This window comes from Tamandua tetradactyla, chromosome 11 (genome assembly GCF_023851605.1).
Source record: "Tamandua tetradactyla isolate mTamTet1 chromosome 11, mTamTet1.pri, whole genome shotgun sequence".
In the NCBI taxonomy this organism is placed as follows: domain Eukaryota; kingdom Metazoa; phylum Chordata; class Mammalia; order Pilosa; family Myrmecophagidae; genus Tamandua; species Tamandua tetradactyla.
Window position 1 is genome coordinate 75,645,778 of NC_135337.1, and position 16,948 is coordinate 75,662,725.

The 16,948-nt window shown below is 48.8% G+C and overlaps 1 protein-coding gene and 1 pseudogene across 7 annotated transcripts in view; one reads left to right on the forward strand and one right to left on the reverse strand.

Moving 5' to 3' along the window:
* The window catches only part of LOC143650318 (adenylate kinase isoenzyme 1-like), a 29,182-nt pseudogene extending 28,798 nt beyond the window's left edge, over nucleotides 1-384 (reverse strand). The window contains exon 1 of the transcript XR_013159519.1: nucleotides 145-384. The product of XR_013159519.1 is annotated as an adenylate kinase isoenzyme 1-like (transcript). The remainder of the gene's footprint in view (nucleotides 1-144) is intronic.
* On the forward strand, nucleotides 37-15,024 carry GTF2F1 (general transcription factor IIF subunit 1). Of its 6 annotated transcripts, XM_077120952.1 has the most exons (14): nucleotides 37-862; nucleotides 947-993; nucleotides 1,078-1,232; nucleotides 1,584-1,656; nucleotides 6,423-6,616; nucleotides 7,661-7,831; nucleotides 13,063-13,247; nucleotides 13,336-13,489; nucleotides 13,572-13,630; nucleotides 13,717-13,836; nucleotides 13,983-14,056; nucleotides 14,129-14,267; nucleotides 14,604-14,694; nucleotides 14,782-15,024. In XM_077120952.1, the coding sequence occupies exons 3-14, from the start codon at nucleotides 1,138-1,140 to the stop codon at nucleotides 14,987-14,989; spliced, it is 1,563 nt and encodes a 520-aa protein (XP_076977067.1). In that variant the 5' UTR covers nucleotides 37-862; nucleotides 947-993; nucleotides 1,078-1,137; the 3' UTR covers nucleotides 14,990-15,024. The 6 variants fall into 6 exon arrangements, with proteins under 6 accessions (XP_076977067.1, XP_076977070.1, XP_076977068.1 ...); XM_077120955.1 differs by lacking the exon at nucleotides 1,078-1,232 and having other exon boundaries at nucleotides 40-862; nucleotides 14,785-15,024; XM_077120953.1 differs by lacking the exon at nucleotides 1,078-1,232 and having other exon boundaries at nucleotides 42-862; nucleotides 13,569-13,630.
* The last annotated feature ends 1,924 nt before the right edge of the window (nucleotides 15,025-16,948 follow it).

Consider the following 16,948-nt stretch of genomic DNA (forward strand, 5'->3'; position numbering starts at 1 on the left):
TCCCTTCCCCTGCCCCCAGAAAGCTAACCACCCCAGCTGTTACCCTTCTCCTGGGGCCTCAGGGTCCTGCCCATTTTGGGCAGCTTGGACTTGCACAGACCCATCCCGTCAGCCGCCAGAGGGGTGGTCGCTACCCATCCCTACCCAGGGCCTGACCCCTCCTGGCTAGGCTCGACGTCACAAGGGCTCCCTGGTCCGACCATCTTCCGGGATGAGGGGGTTCCCCGGGGGCAGGAGGAGGAAATGAACCCCAAACAAGCCCTGGTGGAGCCGCAGTGGCTCTGCGGGATGAGTAGGCCTCGGCTGCTATGGTAACAAGGATTCGATGGATTCACTTCCGGAGATGACGCGTGCGCAAGGCGCCTGGGACTCAGCGAGGAGGGAGACCCCCTTTCCCTACCCAGAATGCCCCGCGGCCATTAAGGGGTGACGTCGATGGGGAGGGCGTTCCCAGCCGCAGTGATTGAATCAGTCGCGCCTCTTTCTATATATAGATAGTGGAAAACCAGAGCGCGAGCGGCAGAAGGTGCTGCATTGAGTTCAACTCGGTCTAGAAAGAGAAGGGATAAGTGTCAGCAAGTGTAGGGGCCCGCGAACCAGGAGGCGGTTGCCATCGCGACACGGGGCCACGGAAAGTTTCGCTTCCAGGTCAGGCGGCGGCGCAGGCGCAGACGGGCGGGAGTGGGCCGGCGGCGCTGAGGACTTGGGGTCTTCTGTCAGCGACCGCTTCCCGCGACTAAGAGGACTGCTTCCCCGAAGGCTGAAGGACGCGAACCTCGGGGGAGGCAAGAAGGAGGAGGCCCCGACAACTTGACTGGGTCGGACGGCACCCGGACCACTGACTGTTCCCATGGCGGCCTTAGTAAGTATGCGGCGGCTTTAGGGAGTCCCGACCCGGGTCTCTTAGCAGCCCGCCCGCTCGTCATCCCACTTCCTCTCTCCACAGGGCCCCAGCAGCCAGAATGTCACTGAGTATGTCGTCCGAGTTCCTAAGTAAGTCCCAACCCCACATCCCATCTGCCTCCAGACGGGAATTACGACCTCTACGAGCTTCTAGGCGTGTCTGATTCCTTTTAGATCGGGAGCCTTTGAGGGCAGGTTGAACTGAGGTCTCTCCAGGGGCTTCTGTTGTTTTGAATGAATAAGCGGGCGATCATCACTGCACAGCATGATTCAGGCTCCTGGCCTAGCATTGGAGGCCTGTATGCTTCTCTATTCCCCGCATTCTTGCTGTAAGGACATATTTTTATCCTTTCTCCACTGGTCTGGCTTTCATTCATGTCCAGGACCTCCAGGAAGCACTCCCTGCTTGCCTCCAGCTCTGCCCCCTCCCTTGCTCACCCTACTCTCCAGAGCCAAATTCCCCCAGGTCTTTGTCCTTATTTCTGCTGTACTTTTGCCTGTGGTTGGGAGAGTGTGGATCTGGCTTCCTTGACAGACTGGAAAACCCTTAAGTCTTTTATGAGTCCCTAGCATTGCCCTGCCCAGAGGGTCAGCCCAGAAGGGTTTGTTGAATGAACAAATGTATGAATGAATGAACACTGCCTTTTTTTTTTTTTTTTTTTTTTTTTTGCCCACTCAAGAAACACAACCAAAAGGTATAATATCATGGCCTTTAATGCAGCTGATAAAGTCAACTTTGCTACTTGGAATCAGGTAAGTCCTTTGTTTGGGGGTGGGAGTAGGTGGATGAGGGAATGAGAGAACCTGATTCTAATAGCTTGGAAAGGAAGGCTGTCCTGGAGTGGAAATAAAGTGATGACTAAGGCCCAGGCAGAGCTGCTGGATGTCCGCTTAGGGGATTTGGCAGACCCTTCAGAAAGCCTTCTTCAAGGAGAATGTTTAGGAGTCATGCCCACTAATGGGCATTTTGGGCCCAGATTGTCAGGGCCAGGAAGGGACTCTGCTCTGGGCTGCCTCCTACACGTGGCTCCAGAGCCCCCTGCAGGAGAGCTTCTAGAAATGACCTTGGAAGCCATGAAAGGGTTTTTCAAACAGGCAAGTCACAGAGTTATCTAGCTGCTGGGGCTAGGGAGGCAGCACTGCGTCTGGTGAGCAAGGCTGGGAGAAAATGGAGGTGATGAGCAGTGGTTGGACTCTGATATGTTTCGGAAATAGAGCCTACAGGGTTTATTGATGGATTGCGTATTGGCCAGTGAGGGAAAGTGAGGAATCACAGATGTTTCCATTTACTAAGATAGAGAAACCTGGAGAAAGTGCAGTTTGGATGGAATATTCCAGAACTCCATTCTGGAAATTTGTATTTGTTAGATACCAAAGAGAAGATGAGAAGTTAAGCAAGCAGTTGGATATATGAGTTGGAGTTTGGGTGTGAGTGGGAGTCGGGGTGTTTAGGGTGCCACCGAGACTGGGCAGTTGAGCAGGGAGTTGGTGGAAGGTTTATAGCATTGGCAGCTTCAGGCCCTCCCACAGTTGGGCAGCTCTGATTGCATATATTGTGAGCATGGTTCTCTTTCAGCTGTTTTCAAATATTGTTTCATCCAATTGAAATAATGAAACTATATGTTCAAGATGGCTCTGAGTGATTGATTGCCCTAGAGAGCGTGTTCCAGAGAGATATGCCGTGCCTGCATCCCGGGATCTCTAGCTACAGATCTCTAGCTACCTACTTACGTACAAACTAACAAGGTCAAACTAACATGCTTTCCACCCCCTACCTGGTCCATTCCCCCCATCCCAGCCTAGTCTGTCATCTGATACAGTGTTTCTAAATCCCTTATCACTGGGGGAGGGGGGCTTCTGCACTAATCATCCAGGAGAGAGATGTAGGGGCACCCTTCTCCCAAATCCCTAATCACCAAGAGGAAGTCCTCACTGGTTACCTGGGAACATTACCCTTAGTCCTTCATCAACCAGAGGGCTGCCCTTCCCTACCCCCATCCCCGAGCACCTAGAGAACTTTACACCTTTGGAGGAGCTGTGCTCCTAAACACCAGTCACTTTGAGGAGGTGCTACCCCAACACTGATCTTTCAGGGACAGCACTTGAGAAGTCAGCATTATGCAAGGTGCATGACCTCCCGACCACTAGAAACTCGGGGTTCTGCGTACCCCATTCATTGATCGCCATGGAGAAGCATGCCCCCACCACTGATTGCCCTGGAGGACTCCTTGTTTCTAATCTGGGAGATGAGGCACCACCACCCCCCCCCCAAAATCTAATCATTCCATTGCCGAGGGTACTGCTTCTAAAGAAATATCATTGTTCAGGGTACCCTCCTCTAAAAAAACTAATGAGGAGTGGGCAAAACTGCACCCCTTGGAAGAAACCAATCTCCTGGAGTAGATGCCCCCTTAATCACTGTTTTAGTTTGCTAAAACTGCCAAAGGCAATGTACCAGAAATGAGTTCGGTTTTACAATGGGGATTTATTAATTTACAAGTTTAAAGTATGAAAATGTCCAAATCATGATGTTTTCTCCCCATTGACTGATGATCCTCAGTTCCTCTGTCACATGGCGAGGCATGTGGCTGGCATCTGCTGGCCCTTCTTTTTCAGGTTTCCTTGCTTTCAGTTACTGTCTGCTCAGACTGTGGCTTTCTTTCTGAGTTTCTGTGTGCTTCTCTTTTAGCTTCTGTCCCTCTTAGCTTGTGTCTGATTCTGAATGTCATTTCTTATGTAGGACTCCAGTAAGAAGTTTTCAGACCCACTTGGGGCATACCTCAACTAAAATAACCTACTCACAAGGCCCCCACCTGCAATAGGTCTACACCCATGGAAATAAATTAGCTTTAAAAACGTGATCTTTTCTGGGATATGTACCATCACATTCACTCATCACCCCAAGAATGGGGTGGTTACAGCTCTCCAAATGCTGTCAGCCACAAGGGACAGCCCCTTTCCTGACACTTAACCACCCCCAGGCAACACTGGGGTAGAAACTACCCCCAGACACATTCATTCAGCAATAGTTCCTTGAAACTGTCTTCTAGGCTGATGCTGAACAAACCAGGTGGAGTCCCTGCCCTCCAAGGGCTTATCACCTTCAGGTAATCAGGCATTTAGTATTCCCACACCCAGTGGCTTTGAGAGCCACCCCCCAATCAGGTGACCACTCACTGCCCATTCCCCCTCCCCTCCATCTTCATAAGAGAATTACGTGGCCAACTTGAAGTCGATAATTCAGTTTTCCGTAGAGTTAGTAACTGTGCTTTTATGTTTATGACATTTTCTATGTACTTAGCACCAATTCCATCCCAGCCTCTCCCCTAGTTTGTAAATCTCAGTACATTGGAGAACATTAGATATTTTCCCAATTTATTCCCTTGGATGTATCTCCTTGGGGGTAGGGGGGCACTTCCAGTCTGCACAGGGTGGTCTCAGCTGTGCTGGTCTCTAGGAAGGGTTGTTTCCTTCCTTTATTCTGGGTGTTCCCACTGCACTTCTGTCTTGCATTGACGTCATTTCTTGGATCCCACCTTTTTATCTTGCTTTAATGAAGCACCTCCTAGGGTAGCTCCCTGGAAAGGAGCGGCAGAAAATACGTTTGAAGTGCTTAGAGCCCTCAAGTTTTCTTTAGTCTATTCTCACAGTGGATTGAGAGCTTTGGGGGTAGAATGCGAGGTTGGTGATAATTTTCCCTTGCAGTTTTGAAGACTTAGCTCCATTGTCATCTGGCTTCCTCTTGGGGTTGCTGTTGAGGATTTATGTGGTGCTCATTCTCAGCCTTTTTGTATCAGAAGTCAGCAAACCTTTTCTTAAGGGGCCAATTAATAAATATGGTAGGCTTTGTGGGCCATACTATCTCTGTCAAAGCGGGAACAGAGGTTGTGGTAGATGCTATATGAATGGATGGGCATGGCTGTATTCCAGTAAAACTTTATTTACAAAAATAGGTGCCTAGCCTTGTAGTTTGTAGACCCCTGATGTATATGTAACCTATTTTTTCCTTTCACTGGACCTTTTTGGCCCCCATATCTGAAATCTCATGATGATGGAAAGTGCTATTTTTGTCTTCTTGCCTTTTTGAGTTAATGTCTCTCTTTTCGGCTGCAGAGTATTCCATTACTGGAGGAACCCCAGTGTATTTAACCATTCCTTTGGTGATGTGCATTTATTTAGGTTTGCTTCCAATCCTGTTGCAGTCAGCAATGCTTCAATGAATAATAGCCTTGTGTGTCTGTCATTTCATCCTAAGATATCTGAGGGAAGAATCCCAAGGACAAAAGAGTATTTCATTATAAATTTTTTTAAAATTTATTTATTAATTAAAAAATAAACAAAATAAAACAACATACATAATCAGTAATTCACAATATCATCACTTAGTTGCATATTCATTATTTCTTAGAACATTTGCATTAATTCAGAAAAAGAAATAAAAAGACAATAGGAAAAGAAAACGAACACAGGAAAGAAAAAAAAAAAAAGATTATACCTGCCATACCCCTTACCCCTTGCTTTCATTGATCACTAGCATTTAACTAAATTTATTTTAGCATTTGTTCCCCCTATTATTTATTTTTATTCCATATATTCTACTCTTTTGTTGACAAGTCATTATAAATTTTAATGCAGACTGCTAAAATGCCCAGAGATTGATACTTGGAAAAGCTCTTTCTTCAGTGGCATCTAAATTCAGGGGGCAGTCCAGAGTGGAATGCAGAGAGAGAGGGGAAGGAAAGAGGGCTAGCTCCAAGTTGCTCATTTTTATTGTTGGTTTCAGTTTTGTTTTACTGCTACAGTGATCTTTTTTTTTTTCTTTTACTAACTTTTAATTTGGAAATCATTTTAAACTTAGATAAGAAGTTGTAAAAATAAACATAATGCTAAGGCAGTTTCATGGGTAAGGTCCTTAGTCTTAGGAAATGTACGTGGAGGCATTAAGCCTCAGAGAAACGTGGTGTATCCCACCTACTTTCACAAGTTTAGAGGATGGATAATGGATGGATGTGTGGATGGATGGATGGATAGATATCTAGATAGATACAGATCGGTTGGCAGATGGACAGATGGATGCATGGATAGAGAGACAGATACCCAGATAGGTGGACTGATGGATGGATGATGGATGGATAGATAGACTTGATAGAAAGAGGGAAGGGTGGTTAGATAGGTAGAGTGATGTAACAAATGTAGCAAAATGCTACAGCTGGTAAATTTGGGTATCCGGATTAGGGGGTATATGTTGGAGTTCTCTCTATATTTTTTATATTATTTTTGCAACTTTCCTGTAAGTTTGACGTTATTTTGAAATAAAAAGGAAAAAAAAGGCATTATGAGGCTTACATGTACTCCCTCTACCTGGTTCACTGAAAGTTAGGATTGTTTCCCCCTTTTGCCAAGCAGTTTGTTGGCTCTGAGAATCTGGGTCTTACTTGGGAAGTATAAAGGGTGTTCCTGGTGGGACATAACCTGAGCACAGACAGGGTCCCTGAGAGTTCTGTTTCCTGGCCCCCCAGGCTCGGCTAGAGCGGGACTTGAGCAACAAGAAGATTTACCAAGAGGAGGAGATGCCCGAGTCGGGCGCTGGCAGTGAGTTCAACCGCAAGCTTAGGGAGGAGGCTCGGAGGAAAAAATATGGCATTGTCCTCAAGGAGTTCCGACCAGAGGACCAACCCTGGCTGCTTCGGGTCAATGGCAAAGCCGGCAGGAAGTAAGTGGTGGCAGCTTTGAGGTGCCAGTCAAGAGACCACGTCCCCTCCACATGCACACTGTGCTGGGGACCTCAGTTCCCGGATGTCCAGTGGGCTGGTGACACTTCCCTTACAGGGTTTCAGTTTTGAAGACTTAACTGAGTTGACATTTGTAGCTGGCTCTGCAACAGCTCTCCCTGGGCCATGACGCAGGACGTGCCCCTACCCCAGCCCTACCTAAGCCCACCTACAGCTCCACTGCATCCTGGAGTCTGCTGTCCCACACAGTCTAGCCCCATCCACCCCTCCATCCCACACTTCCAGCACTGCACTGAGCTGGGCCCTAGAGTCCAGAGGGCTACTTCACACCTCTGTGCTCACTGTCCTGCCTAGAACTCCCATCCCCTATTTCTCAGCCTTACTCATCACTGTGCAGCTACAGGCCACCCTCTGGGGTGGTCTCATGCCCAGATCCCCTCCCAGCCCCAAGCCTGGGGCAGCCCCTTTCTCTGCACAAACAGAACAGCTGCCCAGAGGGTTGTAGATAGGAAAGGGGCACTGAGAGAAGCGTTATCCGGCTTTTAGGTGGCAGAGGGTGAGGGTGGAGGTCAGGGAGGAGGCTGGGCTCAAGTGATGGTGACCTGGATCAGTTCTCACTTCAGATTCAGCCATACCTTCCAGTCCCCTTTGAGTTGCCCCCATCCAGCTCCTGAAGCACCCAGCTGCCACCCTTGGGTGGTGGAGATGGAGGCACATCCTGATGGGTTGGGCTCCTTGGCTGGTATTCTCAGCAGCTAATTTCACACCATCTTCAGAAGTCAACCAGGTACACAGAATGTCAGCCATGAGCCAACCCATTCTGCAAGGCAGGGGGTGCTACCCATTTTCCAGATGCAGAAACTGAGGCTCAGACAGTTGAGAGGACTGCTGGAAGCCCCCACAGTACATTCGCAAACCATCCCAGAGGCGGGCTGACTCAGGGAACCTGGTGTGGAGCTGGGGTTGGGGCGAGGGTGGGTCTGGCCCCACTCCCTGTGTCAGGCCATGCCTGTGGCTCCTTGCAGGTTCAAGGGGGTGAAGAAGGGAGGCGTGACGGAGAACACATCCTACTACATCTTTACCCAGTGCCCTGATGGAGCCTTTGAGGCCTTCCCCGTCCATAACTGGTACAACTTCACGCCGCTGGCACGACACCGCACACTTACTGCTGAGGAGGCCGAAGAGGAGTGGGAGAGGTGAGTGAGCCTGGGCTGCAGCTGGGTTGGGGATGCTTCTGTTTGCTAACGCTGCTGGAATGCAGTATATCAGAAATGGTGGGCTTTTACAAGCCTGCAGTTTTGAGGCCATGAGAATGTCCAAATCAAGGCAATAGCAGGTGTTGCTCTCTCCCTGAAGAAAGGCTGGTGGTGATCCAAGGCTCCTCTCACAGCCAGGCACAGCCAGCATCTGCTGGTCCGTCTCTCCCAGGTTTCATTGCTTTCAGCTTCTGGCGCATCTCTCTCTCAAGCTTCTCTTTTTATAAAGGACTCCAGTAAGAGGATTAAGACACCTGGGGCATGCCTCAACTGAAATAACTCAGTCAAAAGGCCCCACCCACAATAGGTCTTCACCCACAGGAATGGATTAGCTTCAAGAATGTGATCTTTTCTGGAGTCCATAAAACCTCCAGACCATCACAAGGAAGGAGTATGCAGCCTTGTGGAGCCCCCGGTTTCACCAGCGAGGGGCTCAGTCAGGGGCACAAGTAAAACATTTGGAAATGGATTCCGTTACCCTGGGTGACTTTGCTGGGAGCCAAGAACTGGGGTGTGTGTGTGTGTGTGTGTGTGTGTGTGTGTGTGTGTGTGTGTGTGTGACCAGCCACACCCCACCCACAGAGCCCCACAGCATTCACAGTCCAATTAGGAGACAGACATGACGCAAGCAGTGAGGGGCACCTGGGGTGCTTGCTGGGAGAGCCAGAGGAGGCGGCGACTAAGCTGGGCCCTGCTGCATGGGCTGGCATAGCTGAGTGGGGAACCGCAGTCATCCCCTCTGTGGCCCCGAGCACCGTGTGCAGAACAGTCTCCTGTGCAAGTGGTATTGGGAGGGTCTTCTGAGGCAGGGCCTAAGGGAGGGGAGGGAACAGTGAAGGTCACCACCGGCAGAGGGAGGTGGTGCCTGAGGCTGGAGCAGAGTGATTGTGGGGAGGGGCATGAGGCTGGGAGGCTGCAGGGTGGAGCCCCACCGGCCCCCTGGGTGTGGGAGGGAAGCCCAGACACCTTGGCAAAACTGGGGGTTTGTGCACATCACAAGTGAGCAGACTCTTAGAAGAGCCCATGGCTCCCTAAAGGTTAAAGACTCAGCCCCCTTTGCGTATCCATTTTAATTTTCAAATGAGTCCGACATTAGCTCAGTTCCCACAGCAGTTCCTAGAAAAGGTCTTCAGGGAAGTGTTGCCCCCGCCCTATCACGGGGGATGTTTGGATCTCCTTCCATTTCTCTGGCCTTGTTGCCTGCTTCACTCTGTGAGTGTCCGAGGGTTTATTGTACGATGGGTACCTGCTTTGCTCCTCTGTTCCAGAACTCATGTGGCTGGTCTTGCTTTTCTCGTTTTCTGTGAAATCTCCTTAAGTTTGGCAGAGAAAACCTTGGCGTTTTGTTAACTCACATTCATTTGTGCATTAAACTGGGGAGAAATGGTATCTTTTTATGAGAGGTTGCGTCTACTGAATGTGAAATGTTTCCCGCTCTTCTCAGGCCAGGGTCTCTGCATTTTTAACTCAGCTGTCCACGTGGTTCGGCATGTGACCAGACCCACTGGAAGAAGAATTTCCCACAAGTCGTTTGATCACCACTGATAAAGTTGTGTGTTGCTGTGTTAATTCTAACATTTTTGATTGAATGCAACCACATCTTCTTTAAGCTTATACAATCCCCATCCCAACTTTCCTTGCTTTTTTTTTTTCAGTGAAGCAAGAATTTTATTTTCTATTAGAGAGTAAAAGCTATAGGTTGGAAGGTGTTGTAAATATGTTCAAAATAATGGCTATGGATATTTGTCCACACTAAGGCTGCTATAGGATTGAATGTGTCTTTAGTGGTACTTTTAAGAAATAACACAAAAAATACAAGCTAAATTGAAAGACTTCATATATACATACATAGATACTCAATTGAAAGGATAACTTCTTATTCATTAGAAGGCCTATGCAGAAGATAAAACAATTGAGAAATTATTTTTCATTTGGTATAAGATCACTGCATTGAATGATTTTTTAAACTTTTTTATTGTAGAGTATAACATATGTACAAGGCAAAGAAATAAAAAAGCAATAGTTTTCAAAGCACTCTTCAACAGGTAGTTATAGGACCAATCCCAGACTCCGTCATGGGCTACCACACCATCCTCTCAGATTTTTCCTTCCAGCTCCTCCAGAATATAGGAGGCTAGAAGGCTTAAATATATTTTTATTATTTTATTTTATTTTTATTTTTTATTTTTATTTGTGATACATAACCACATACAAACACAAACATTCTTACCATATGATCATTCTGTTCTTGTTATATAATCAGTAACTCACAGTATCATTACATAGTTGTATATTCATCATCATGATCATTTGTTAGAACATTTGCATCAATTCAGAAAAAGAAATAAGAAAACAGAAAAAAATTCATACATACCAACACCTTATACTTTCATTGATCACTAGCATTTCAGTCTACTAAATTTAATATTTGTTCCCCATATTATTTATTTATTTTTAATCCATATGTTTTACTTGTCTGTCGATAAAGTAGATATGAGGAACATCAAACACAAGTCTGATTTCACACAGTCACATTGTGAAAGCTATATCATTATACAATCATCTTCAAGAAACATGGCTACTGGAAATCAGCTCTACACTTTCAGGCACTTCCCTCCAGCCTCTCCATTACATCTTGATTAAACAGGTGATATCTATTTAATGCATAAGACCAACCTCCGGGATAACCTCTTGACTCTGTTTGGAATCTCTCAGCCATTGACACTTTATTTTGTCTCATTTCACTCTTCCCTCTTTTGGTCGAGAAGGTTTTCTCTATCCCTTGATGCTGAGTCCCAGCTCATTCTAGGATTTCTGTCCCACACTGCCAGGAAGGTCCACACCCCTGGGAGTCATGTCCCATGTAGACAGGGGGAGGGCAGTGAGTTTGCTTGTCCTGTTGGCTGAGAGAGAAGCCACATCTGAGCAACAGAAGAGGTCTCTTGGGGGTGACTCTTAGGCCTAATTTTAAGTAGGCTTAGCCTTACCTTTGTGGGGTTAAGTTTCATGTATACAAACCCCAAGATTGGGGGCTCAGCCTATTACTTTGGTTGTTCCCACTGCTTGTGAGAATATCAAGAATTCTCCACTTGGGGAAGTTGAATTTTCCCCCTTTCTCACCATTCCCCCAAGGGGACTTTGCAAATACTTTTTTATTCACTGTTCAAATCACTCTGGGATTTATTGGGGGATCACCCTGGACAAACCTACAGAATCTCATGCCCTTCTCAAGGTTCCAAGTACTATGGTGTTCGATTAAGCTGTCCACATAAGTTATATTAGGAAATGTACTAGTCAAAATATAAATTTTGTACCAAATATTTTTTTGCTTTAGTCTCACACATAAGTTAAAGTTTTAAAATATTAATTACCATTTTCAATACCCTGCATTATTGACATTCCTATATTCTTCCTCATGCAAAAACATTTTTAAATTTGCACATTTAGTCACTATCATTATTCATTCTAGGCATTCCTAGATTACACCATCTCAGTCTTTATTGTCTATCTTGCCTTCTAATTTCATTTGTGCCCCCAGGCCTCCTCCATCATTCTCACATTCAGCTTCATTCAGTGTTCTAATATTATTGTATTACAGTTAGGTAGTACTGTGTTATCCATTTCTGAATATTTACAATTAGTCCTGTTGTACAATCTGTATCCCTTCAGCTCCAATTACCCAATATCTACCCTGTTTCTATTTCCTGATGGTCTCTGTTACCAACTGAAATTCTCCAAGTTCATTCGCTAATGTCAGTTCATATCAGTGAGACCGTACAGTATTTGTCCTTTTGTTTCTGGCTAATCTCACTCAGCACAATGTCCTTAAGGTCCATTCATGTTGTTACATACTTCATGACTTCATTTTGTCTTACAGCTGCATAATATTCCATCATATGTATATACCTGTATACCACAGCTTGTTTAGCCACTTGTCTGTTGATGGAAATTGTGGCTGTTTGGCAATTGTAAATAATGCTGCTATAAACATTGGTGTGCAAATGTCCGTTTGTGTTCTTGCCCTCATGTCCTCTGAGTAGATTCCTAACAATGGTATTGACAGGTCATATGGTAATTCTATACTTAGCTTCCTGAGGAACCACCATACTGCCTAGAAGGCTTAAATATTTTTTTATCACCGCAATTGATTTTTTTCTTTCTTTTTTTGTGAAAAATAACATATATACAAAAAAGCAATAAATTTCAAAGCGCAGCACTGCAGTTATTTGTAGAACATATTTCAGAGTTTGACATGGGTTACAATTTTAGATTTTTATTTGTAGCTTCTCTAAGATCCTGGAAACTAAAAGAGATATCAATTTAATGATTCAGCATTCGTATTCCTCTGTTAAATCCTATCTTCTCTGTGTAACTCCACCATCACCTTTGATCTTTCCATCCCTCTCTTTAGGGGTGTTTGGGCTATGGCAATTCTAAATTTTTCATATTGGAAGAGACTGTCACTAATATAGGGTAGGGGGATGAATCTAGTTGATGTTCTGGAGAGGCTGGGCCCTCTAGGTTTCAGGACTTATCTGGACCACGGACCCATCTGGAGGTTGTAGGTTTCCAGAAAGTTACTGTAGTACCTGGAACCCTTGTGGAATCTTATATATTGTCCTAGGTGTTCTTTAGGATTGGCTGGAATGGTCTGATTGGGGGCTGGCAGGTTATGATAGGTAGTAAGGTCTACCTGAAGCTTGTGTAAGCGCAACCTCCAGAGTAGCCTCTCCATTTTATTTGAACTCTCTCTGCCACTGCTTTCCTTGCTTTTTGCAAAGGCAAAGGCATTCATAAACTTCAATAAAAACCAAATGATGCTGATCTGTCCTGGCCGAGTATGTTGCCTGAGAGAGACCTTGAAGCTGCAGAAAGGTTACACAGCAGGTGACCCAACACAGCGAATATAATTAACACCACTGAACTGTATGATTGAAAGTAGCTATAATGGGAAATTTCATTGTGTTATGTTACTACAGTAAAAAGGGCAAACTCTTCTGGATATCTCCTGCCATCTACTTGAGTCTCTCTCAGGAGTGGCAGGCAGAGGTATGGGCTGCTGGGTGGGAGGGGCACAAGCATATGCAAAGGCCCAGCGCCAGACGCCTCCTGGAGGAGGGAGCGGCCGTTCTCAGCCCTGCTACCCACCCCCACCCTGACCTGCCCTGCAGGAGGAACAAGGTCCTGAACCACTTCAGCATCATGCAGCAGCGGCGGCTCAAGGACCAGGGCCAGGACGAGGAAGAGGAGGAGAAGGAGAAGCGCAGCCGCAAGAAGGCCAGTGAGCTGCGCATCCACGACCTTGAGGACGACCTGGAGATGTCGTCCGATGACAGCGATGCCAGCGGCGAGGAGGGTGAGGCCTGGGTGGGGTGTGCTGGGTGGCCGGGGTGGCAGGAGAAGTCGGCCCGAGTCCCACCCCATGCCCCACCTTCTCTATGCAGGTGGCAGAGCCCCCAGGGCCAAGAAGAAGGCACCGCCGGCCAAGGGGGGCAAGAAGAAGAAGAAGAAGAAGGGTTCAGACGATGAGGCCTTTGAGGACAGTGACGATGGGGATTTTGAGGGCCAGGAGGTGGATTACATGTCCGACGGCTCCAGGTAAGGCCTGCGTGCAGGGCTGGTGGATCGCCTGCCTGGCCTGTGGACACCCTCACCTCTGCTGCGCTCTGTCTTCCAGCAGCTCCCAGGACGAGATGGAGGGCAAGCCCAAAGTACCCCAACAGGAGGAGGGGCCCAAGGGTAGGTGAGGTACCGGGGTGGGGGTGGGGCGGGTGACTGGGCAGGCAGGTGGTGCCTCCCCTGCTGACACCCTGCCTCCTGCCCAGGCGTCGACGAGCAGAGCGAGAGCAGCGAGGAGAGTGAGGAGGAGAAGCCGCCCGAGGAGGAGAAGGAGGAGGATGAGGAGAAGAAGGCCCCAGCCCCCCAGGAGAAGAAGCGGAGGAAAGGTGAGGTGCTTGAGGCTCAGCTCAGGCCCTGTGGCCCCATCACCCCCAGCCCAGCTTCCTGAACGGTCTTGGGAGGTGCGGGCAGATGCAGGGGTCGGACTGGGCCGGCTCTGGTCTTGACCCTGCAGCCCTTTGCCCCTGTGCAGACAGCAGCGAGGACTCAGACAGCTCAGAGGAGAGCGACATCGACAGCGAGGCCTCCTCTGCCCTCTTCATGGCGGTGAGGCCCGGGGACGGGGCGGGCAGTGGGGACCTCTCTGGGCCCCAGCTCACACCCCCTCCCGAACTTCAGAAGAAGAAGACACCCCCCAAGAGGGAACGGAAGGCATCAGGGGGCAGCTCACGCGGGAACAGCCGCCCTGGCACGCCCAGCACCGAGAGCGGCAGCACCTCCTCCATGCTGCGGGCGGCCGCCAGCAAGCTCGAGCAAGGTCTGACCCTCCCTGTTCCCTCCTGTTCTCCCCCCATTCTCCCCCTCAGCACCCCCATCTCTATCTCCCCACCATACCCTGCGTTAGCAGTGGTTCCTCACTATCCAGCCTTGTTCTCCCCATTGAGTGTCAAGGTCTAAGGCCTCTTCCTTGAGGCCACCCAGAGCTTTCCTCTGTGTGCCAGGCCCCCGGGAGGGTCTTCACACCCAGGGGTGCGGGTCACGGCCACACTCGAGACAGCGGTGGTAGAGGTTTGGTCTGGCCTGCCACCCCACACATCCCGCCCTGGGGTCCTGCCTCCCAGCCCTGAGACTCATCCCGACTCCCCTCCACCAGGGAAGCGGAGCAGCGAGGTGCCAGTGGCCAAGAGGCTGCGGCTGGACACTGCACCCCAGAGCCTATCTGGGAAGTCGACGCCCAGCAGCGGGTGAGTTGGCGAGGACTGGGGTTGGGGTCATATTGCCAGGGTAGAGTGGCCTCTTGCCCACATCTGTGCCTCCTGCTCTCTGCTCAGCAGCGACGTGCAGGTGACCGAGGACGCCGTGCGCCGCTACCTGACCCGGAAGCCCATGACTACCAAGGACCTGCTGAAGAAGTTCCAGACCAAGAAGACGGGGCTGAGCAGCGAGCAGACGGTCAACGTGCTCGCCCAGATCCTCAAGCGCCTCAACCCCGAGCGCAAGATGATCAACGACAAGATGCACTTCTCCCTCAAGGAGTGAGCCACCCCCACCCAGTAAACAGGAGGTTCTCCAAACCACTGTGGCTCTGCGTCCTATTGCCCATGCGCTGTCTTCCTTCAGCCTCACCAGGTTCTGCAGAAATCTCAACGGTGTTCTCCTCGGTTAACTCCCCTCAGTATTCCTGGGCCCTCCTTTCGGAACCTTCTGTCACTTATCTGACCACCTTGGCCTCTCTATGGCACTCAGCCTCCATCACACCCTCTGTCACGGTGTTGCTTGCTGCATAACTTCCTCAGCTCTCTCTTCCACATTCTTCCTGCCCTGGCCCCAGAATGACAGATCAAGTGTGTGATTTTGATGACTTTTCCATTTCTCTGAGCACCTACTTCTCTCTCACATCTGCTGGTTTCTTCTGATCGTGTCTTTGTCTTTAGGTTCCAGATCCCTTCATGTTTTTGGCTTAAGCAGCCTTGTTTTATAATCTCTGCCTGACATGTCTATTGTCTGAAGTTCTTGGAACTCCTGGTGGCTGCTTCTCTCTCCCCTTTGTGATCGATGAGTTCCTTGCATTTTGTAATTTGTCATGATGAACTCACCATCAGCGCGGAGGCTTTTTATCTGTAGGAATCTTGTATGGGCCTACAGGATTGAAGGCTAGTCCTTCTAGGTCAGCCTTGTCTTTGTTTCTACCACATGCCCCAGCCCCAGCCCCTGCCCAAGACCATTTTATGTGCCTGTCTCAGTCGGGGTCTCTGTCCTTTCTTGACCATGAAAACCCAACCCCCTTGCTCCTGGCATTGGCAGTCTGGGCCCGATTTTCAGTTATCCAATGATATTTCTGGGGTTTCCCTTTTCTTACGGGTTTGGTCAGGTGTTTATTTTAAGCAGTTCAACTAGGTATTCTGTAGGGGGACAGTCTTTCCAACTCATAGAAGTAACGTGGCTGGGAATGGAATTTGGCCGAAGGTGCTACTTTTAAATCCATGTCCTGAGTGAGACAGGCAGGATAGGAGACTCCTGTCTTACCCATGGCTGGAAACCATGGGAGATAAACTCTTCCCCACCCTTTCCCCAGGCCTTGGCTGCCGAACGGGAATGCCTGAGATATCAGGCTAATTCCTCGGAATGTCCCAGGTTGGCCCAACCTCCCAACCTATCCTTCCGCCCAGCTTTATTGGGACAGCTGGAAAGTAGCTCTCACCCCTTGCCCTTGCCGTTTCACCCTTGCCCTCTCTAGCCATGCCAGGAGGCCACATGGCCATGGTCCCAGCCACATAATCACAGTCTTCTGCCACCACTCCAGGAGGCCAGGCAGTGAGGCCTGGTGTATAGGGGCAGAGGTTCAAACCTCAACACTGTGGGATGACTGCCTCTCTGAATAACTCCCTTTTGCCCAAAAGTTAACTGAATAAGCACCACCCATAATGAAACCAAAATTCTGTAACCAGTCCCTGATGAATGGAGTTTAGCTGTTCTCCAGTCGTTTGCTAATACAAGGTAAAAGGCAGTGAACCCTGTACTTCTTCACTCACCTGTGTAGGATCAAGTCCTGAAAAGGATTTGCTGGGTCAGAAGGATGCAACTCACAATTCCAGTAGCCACTGTTCCACTGTCACCCGGGAGCTTCTACCTGCTCCCCTGCCCCCATACCCACCCTCACCAGTGCGTTAGCCAGCTTTGATTTACACCACTCTGCGGGGTGGAGTGTGTCACCAGAGTTTTAATCTGCTTTTGTCTGATGCACGAGATCAAGCCCCCCTTCAGATGCACACAATGTGTTGGTATTTCCTTGGCCCCCAAAGCTCGAGGAAGCGCTCTGGTGCCTGCCGCCATATGAAAACACTTCCAAAGTGCCCTTTAAGCTTCTTGGGAGGGGCCCCGAGGAGCCCCTTTCTCAGGAGAGGGGTAGAGGTGTCCTCCCCCAGGCTTACAGAGCTGGGCGTAGAAGATGCAAGAGCCTACTTCTGCCTCCACAACTTCCTGCTGTCCTCAAGATTC

Bases quoted from the DNA above. Each gene is read 5' to 3' on its own strand.
- GTF2F1 (XM_077120949.1), top strand. From the start codon at position 1,138: ATGAATAAGCGGGCGATCATCACTGCACAGCATGATTCAGGCTCCTGG. The intron at 13,837-13,982 runs GTGAGGTGCTTG...GCCCCTGTGCAG, and splicing joins GGAGAAGAAGCGGAGGAAAG to ACAGCAGCGAGGACTCAGAC. The intron at 14,057-14,128 runs GTGAGGCCCGGG...CCCGAACTTCAG, and splicing joins CCTCTGCCCTCTTCATGGCG to AAGAAGAAGACACCCCCCAA.